This window comes from Benincasa hispida, chromosome 7 (assembly GCF_027475165.1).
Source record: "Benincasa hispida cultivar pf3 chromosome 7, pf3_genome.v1.1, whole genome shotgun sequence".
Classification (NCBI taxonomy): Eukaryota; Viridiplantae; Streptophyta; class Magnoliopsida; order Cucurbitales; family Cucurbitaceae; genus Benincasa; species Benincasa hispida.
In genome coordinates this window covers 39,233,035-39,240,277 of record NC_143484.1, presented here as the reverse complement: position 1 = coordinate 39,240,277, position 7,243 = coordinate 39,233,035, and the positions used below count along the sequence as shown (strand labels likewise).

At 32.3% G+C, this 7,243-nt stretch overlaps 1 protein-coding gene across 1 annotated transcript; it reads right to left on the bottom strand.

Annotated features, from left to right (window-relative positions):
* Positions 1 to 3,375: 3,375 nt before the first annotated feature.
* Positions 3,376 to 6,825, bottom strand: SKIP5 (SKP1/ASK-interacting protein 5). Its single transcript, XM_039033746.2, has 5 exons — positions 6,416 to 6,825; positions 5,469 to 5,613; positions 5,298 to 5,376; positions 4,423 to 4,481; positions 3,376 to 3,927 (listed from the first exon to the last, which is right to left on the bottom strand). The coding sequence occupies exons 1-5, from the start codon at positions 6,579 to 6,581 to the stop codon at positions 3,573 to 3,575; spliced, it is 804 nt and encodes a 267-aa protein (XP_038889674.1). The 5' UTR covers positions 6,582 to 6,825; the 3' UTR covers positions 3,376 to 3,572.
* Between the last annotated feature and the right edge of the window lie 418 nt (positions 6,826 to 7,243).

Below are 7,243 nucleotides of genomic sequence, written 5' to 3'. Positions count from 1 at the left end.
CTGCCCTATTAGTCTAATCATGCATCACATACATAATTTCAATATTGTTTCTGCCGCACAGATCATAGAATAACATGGAAGTTCAAACATGCTCATAATACTCATAACTATCATGCAACAAGTATATCACAAAGATAAAATCATGCTTCTAAAGTCCATTAATTAACTTTGTAAATCTAATCTAGGTCGCTTGGCACAAAGGTACCGGTAATACTACCACTTACCTCAAATTAAGTCAAGGATAGTTATCTCGACAACCAACTCCAATAATTTACTTGAACTAAAACTAACAAAAGGACCGAACGATCGTAAATTCTGCTAGAAAGCACGCCACTGATTTCCAAATTTCGAATAGTAGATGTTCAAAAACTCGTTTCCCTTGTTGGATAGTGACCAAAAATGCTCCTAAACTTCAATCTAAAAGCGAAACGTAAAGGATATCAACCAATTTGGGCAAAAAGCTAATGGGTGTCAACAAACTCCAAGAATTCTAAAACTTACCCAAAAAATCAATTTTGGTAATAATGGTATCAGCAGCGGTGGAAACCATAGATAGGCAACGGGTGTTGCTGTTGGACGGCATAAATCATTTAGGCTAGTGGCTGGTAGTGAGGATCTTGCATGAGGAGGGTTTGTGAGAATGAGAGAGAAGGGGAATCATCTAGTTTTACAGATTTTATTCAGCCGCGATTACGAACAAAGCTTCAAACAACGATCCAACCGTTTAAAATGAAACTCTATATGTCTCAAACAGACTGACCAAATTTGAGCACGATCCAACGGTTCAAACTTGACAATAGATAATTTTGTAGAAGTTGTCGCTGAAAAACTGAATTGCTTTCTCCCCGATTTTTTGCCTCTTTTCACTCTCATTTAATTTCGAAAAATCTCAATTCTTTTATTTTTTCCTCAAAATTTGAAAAAATAAATAAAATATTTATAACAATATATCCAAAATTTTCAAAGATTCTATTAAATTAATAAATCAATTATCATAATTTAGGCTTCAAAAACCAAAATTAAACGACATAAGAACCATCAATTTGATACAAATTAAATCCTTCCAAATATTTAAATCAATTCAAAACCACATTAAATTAATTATCACCTTAATTTTTTTTAAATTGACCCTAAAATCCAAAATCAAAGGGAAGCAAAATTCAATATTTTCAAGATAATTAGTTCGAATATCTAATCAATTAAATTCCATTTAACCAATAAAATTTTTTCAACTATTTCAATTTAATCCCAATTTTCTAAATGAAAGGAAAATTTAAACTCAATAATTTTAGATAATTAACTTAAATTTTCCTGAAATTCGGGATGTTACACAAATTGACACACTATTAGTATTATTATCATTCTCCAATTTTCATGATCAAACTCAATGTAAATATTGACGTACGAAAGGGACGAGATAGAGATAAATGATGATAATTAAAATAAAATATTAATCTCCAAGCTTTTTAAGTTTGTGTGTGTGTGTGGGTGTGTTTTTTTAAAAAAAAAAACAAAAAACTTTTAACTTCTTGTTGTTTCCAAGAAAATCAGAATTTAAATAATAAATAAGTTCATTGATTTTCAATTTGATAGTTTATTGAAATTTATAAAAGAAGAATTTAAAAAAAAAATAATGGAAACTATTTATACAAAATAGTAAAAATTTTAATCTTCTTTGATAGAAATCTATCTATATCTATAAGTTTTTTTTTCTGTGATTTTCTAAAAATAGTTTGACATTTTTTCTATTTTTAAAAATTTCTTTTTATGATAAAGTACCAAAATAATCCATAATTTTCAATATGTCTACAAAGTTTCACTTCCATGTCCAACAAATCCATAAACTTAAAAATTACGTAGTATATTAATATCATATTAGAAAAAAAAATCATTAGATAATTTTTAGAACTTATTAAATACAAAATTGAAATTTTAGAGACATACTAGACACTTTTTTTAAGTTAAAAAAAGTTCAAAGATTAAACTAATAATTTAATCTAATTAAAGTTACTTCGAATCGAATTTGGTTAATAAAGTTGATTTAAAATTTTGTTGACACGTGTCACATTTGAATGTATATTTATACTTTATCACGAGGTTAAGTTTAAATTAACTTTATGAAAATAGAGACATTTCTACTTTTTCCATTAGGCATTTAATTAGAAATATATATGAGAAAATCCAAATGTTGTCTATCTTTCTCAAGTAAAAAGAGATGTGAAGCACATATTGTATCTCACATGGTCTTAATTTCAGTCAAGTGAGAACATCAAGAAAAAGGAGTGGTTGAAATTATTAAATATTATATGAGAAGACCACGACCAAGAACAATAAATGTTTGCCCATGTGCAATTTATTTGTTTATTCCCTTTTATTTTTTATTTTTCCCCAAAAAATCGACTCTTTATGGATAAAAGAACTCAGGGATACTCGGCTCTAACTTTCATGTTTTTCTTTTTGAACCGAAACCTATCCAGTTGTATTTAGATTTATCTTAAACTTTCAATTTTATCATATTATATGCAATGTGAAATTGATAACATTTGGAGAAACCAATATTAGAACTAAAGGGTTTTTTTTGTTGGAATATATGAATGAATGATAAAAAGTGTTCAAACGATTAATTTGTTTTTTTTATTGAAACTAATGAATGCAAGCTAAACCCAAGGCAAAAATTGCAACACTTTATTTGAATTGAAGAGTATGATATAATGTTGAAAGTTTATGGTCTAAATTAATACAAACTAAGAAGTTAAAGTTAAAAAACTAACACTTTTTAAAGTTACAAGTAGTTGAAAATAGTTTATCAATAACTGACATGAACTTGATTCTCGTTGGTTGTATTCAAATGGGGAGGTGAATATTCAAATTATACACTTCATTAGAAAAAAAAGTTCCTTAAAACATTGAATCATTATAAATTCTCAAAATAATATTAAACTAGTCGATCATTGAAATGAATCTTCTTCGTATTACAATGAAATCTCTCGGTAACATCAAACGATGAACAAAAATATGCAGTATATCAACAAGATTCATTGCTGTCTCAAAATGGAAGACATTGGTCAAGAATTAGAGAAAATCCTACCCGAAATTATAAATCTAGTCCATGAACTTTGAGATTTATGTAAATGAACTTTTAGATGAACTTTTATATGTGTTTAATAAGTCCCTGGCAAATTCAAAATTTATATAAATAATAATAATTGTTTTTATTAGCTATAGATTTAATTTTGTCTTATGGCACCTTTAATAATTTATATTTTGTGTGAGAAAAATTGAAAGACGAAAGAATAAATTTATAATTGTGGAAGTTCAGTGACAAGGACTAAATTTATAGTTAAAACTAAAGAACATAGTTGAGAAACAAAAAACTGAACAATGAAAAAACACGAGCTAGGGCCATCGAAAGAGCTCCAATTGTTAAGAGTAAACAAGGAGACATGATACATTGAAAGGAATTATGGTAAGCCTAAACAGACACAATACAAGTCAAATAAATATAACAGCATACCCTAAAGAATTAACAAGCTGAAACAAATGGACATTGCTAATAGACTACAAGAGCATTATTATAACTTGTATTCAACATCAAACCAAAAGAACAGAGCCGTTCGAGCATAAATAACTCGAACGTGCTGTAATGCCAGGTCGTCACCCGTTAGGACAGCCTTGGCACCACCCTCAATACGAGTGTGCGAGACAGAAACGCCATGTGTATAACCTCTGCTCACGGAGGAAGGTAACAACTTATCTGGACATGCTGTACAAACAATGGGGCATGATAGGTAATCCAAAGGGTTTGACTCACACTGGAGGACACATCCATCTATAATCAATCTTCCCTTCCTGTGAAGCAAGCAGCAACCAAGTTCTGCCTTGACTGTTAAGTTAGAAAGTTTACTGGTAGACAGGAACTCCAAAGCACTGTTAAGAAGAAACAGGAAGTCCATAATAAGTTGCCTTTCAAAATTATAAATCCTCCTTTGGTTCCTATAAACTTTCAAAATCTCTAGAATGTCCGTCCTTGAACTTCCAAAATATCTATTTTAGCCCTTCTTAAAGAAAACACATCTATTTTGGTCTTTTTATCTTTATTTTGCTTTTAACATATAATTGGCATGGGTTCGAATGTGTGTATTGTATATGCTAACATGGGCTGCCTAATATGAAAGTTGGATGAAGGAATATTAGCTTACAAAATACCAGTAAAGACCAAAATGGTTATGCAATACAGCCAATGATGAAAGAATAGTTAATCAAGAGAAGCCACTAGAAGTAAATACCAAATTCGATTAGAGGACACCAGTGAGCAAAAGCCGAGATGGATGATGTGATAAATGATCTCTTGGAAATGTTAAGAGGGAGAAAACATATAAGATTCACAATTACAAATTACATTATTAGCTATCAGTTATGTACCTCTCTGAACCACGAGTACAGAAAAGTGTCGTCTCCTCAGGAAGCTCGCCTCCACCAATCTGAAAATTTAAGATGAGATAAAATGATGGAAAATAGTGAAACTTAAGTTCTGAAAGGAGTCTTTCACCACTTCTACCCCCACACCAAAGACACACACATATTTTGGCTTGACTTCTATCATAAATTAAACCCCAAAAAGAGGTGAAAATCTATAACATTATGCAATAAATTGAGATATACAAGGTGCTAAAATCTTAAAGTTAAAAGCTGATAAAGTCCAACAACTGAGCACAACTGGACCATGAATCCACTATGTCACGTTTCACCAATATTTAAAAACATGCAAAGGGAAATAACTTAATAACATTGCCTCTTCAAACAAGTACTTAACTTGAATTGCAAATGCAGGGCCAAGCCACAGAAAGATTCACTTTTAAACTGCATACCAGAACCCAAATAGCTAACTAGCTTCCCCGGAGCAACCTTTTTTTTACGATCATTTATATTTTATAGCCAGGGTTAAGGTTGTTTTCAATCCAATCATTTCATAGTTTCTTAACAACAAGAAAAGGAAAATTCTGCTAAGATCCTTTTTAAAGCTGAATAACCCAAATCCTAGCTTTATGTGACGACCTTTATAGAGAAGCTCATCACATTTCTTTTCTTTTGGAAAAAAACAACGCAGTTCACTTTTCTTGAGTCCTTCCACATATATAACAGGACACTTTTTTGTCTTGAAGAGTACTTTTTATTCACAAACTAGACATGAGTTCTGCAGAGACAGGACAACTGGATAACATTTAAACCATATATTAAGATCTAAGAGTAAAGTTTCACAGCCAAGCAGCTAAAAGAAGGGGAGAAACGGAATATACCAGGCAAAGTGGTTTTGTTATTTGAATGTTAGAGGCAGAATGAACTCCACCTGTTGCAATAAGTATGGTGTCACCAGGCCTATAGAGAACAGAATCATTTAGGCTCTATAAACAACTTACTCTATTCATTCCCTCTCTTAAGAAACAAAAAATAAATATGCAAGAACTTACCTAGCAGCAGCAACAGCTGCCTCAATGGTTGGGAAAACTCCTGGCTCAGATAAATCTTTAATAGATCGTTCTACTCGCAGCCACAGCCTAGGATGACATGCCAAGTAACGCCATCTGTGGCAAACGAGGGCGGTGTTATACCGATCTGCAAACTCAATGGCAAAAGTGACAGAAAAGGCAGAAACTCCATGGAAATAAACAGGCGGTATCCACTTGATTACAACTTCACTAGGCCAATGATAAAAATCTGCTCACTAGAATAGAGAGGAAGCAAAAGAACCACAGAAATGTAATGACATGACATCCTTAGAACAAAAGTAAGTCCACTATTTAGCCCCTTCATCAGCATCTTCACTTTAGTCTCCAAAATAATTCTTGCCCTTTTTCTAACCAGATAACCCACCCACCCCCCACCCACCCCAAAAAGAAAAGGAAAAAAAAGATCAAATTTGAAAAAGAAGAACCCACAGAAGAGGAACAATTTGTTTACAACACAAGAACATTCTCCTCTGCATCACATACCAATATATTTATTATATCCAACCGATTCATATCCAAATTCCAAGGAAGGAACTTCCCACTTCATAATCAATTCTATTAAACCACACATAATGAAACTAAGCTCAATTAGACTTAGATAAAACCAAACCAAAGAAGCTAAGCATTCCATCTCTTCAAAGAAGCTTTTTCCTCGACTTAGATATGCTGAAACAAGTACGTACCCCACTTTATACATTGAAACAGTAATCCCCAGCTCACGCCAAACCCGAAAATTCAATTGAAATTATTTTCAGAATCCCCCCCAAATTTTCACAATAAACAGCAGAACCTTAAATTTCAGCCAAAAAAGAAGCAATTTGAGAAGGGAACAGAAAGAAACCCTGAATTAGAAATCCTAAAAATCGAAAGAATAGATATTCAGACAACAAATCGAAACAGAGAGGTACCTGGCATGGGGGAGAGGAAGCTGAAAATATGCATTAGACAACCATCGTCCAAATTGTTAATAGAAGGCGAGGAGGTTGAAGTGCCTTTTCTTTTCCACTTTCTTTGCTTGCTTTCTTCCATCGAAACTATGGCAACCCGGCTCTGGTCCTCTACCACTCGGCTCATATCGCCCTTCAGATTATGACTGCCATAGCCCCACACCAAGCTCCCAAACTCACTCAACAGATGAACAACAAATCATAGCTTCCTGTCGTTTACTTTTTATTTTGATTTCCCTTCTTCCATTCCTATATAGGTACGACTTAAGAGTTAGGACCCTTCTTCTGGGCTTGAACTTCTGAATACTAAGCCCATTTTCTGAGTTTGGGCCGGCCCAGAGCTGTTATCAAGCCCCATAATTGTCGCCCATGGCTTGATGGATTTCCTGATATGTGAATTTAAAGAGTAAAAATAGAAAGGGCTAATAAGAAAAATAGCAACTTAGAAGATTTCATTTAGAAAAATGTTAAAAAAGTTTTAGAAATTAGAAAATTGACGAATCGATTTTTAGAATTATTTTTTAATAAATAAAAATGACCAAAATATCCCATCAAACAAAAATAGCAAAGAAATTCCGAAACCAAAATATTCAGATCATAACAGCTCAAGATTTACTGGCCAAAAATTTCTAGATATAGCAAAATCTTTTTGCATTCTAAAAACAAAATAGAAAACATTCTAAAATTGAAATTAAACTAATGAAAAATTTCTCTGGGAAGAAGCACAGTAGAAGCACCATACTGCAAACCAATAAAAATTAACGGAGAGGCTAAGAAATTGGGATTTTT

Bases quoted from the DNA above. Each gene is read 5' to 3' on its own strand.
- SKIP5 (XM_039033746.2), bottom strand. From the start codon at position 6,581: ATGAGCCGAGTGGTAGAGGACCAGAGCCGGGTTGCCATAGTTTCGATG. The intron at 4,482-5,297 runs GTATATTCCGTT...TTAAATTTTCAG, and splicing joins TAACAAAACCACTTTGCCTG to ATTGGTGGAGGCGAGCTTCC. The intron at 3,928-4,422 runs GTACATAACTGA...TCTTCTTAACAG, and splicing joins TGTACTCGTGGTTCAGAGAG to TGCTTTGGAGTTCCTGTCTA.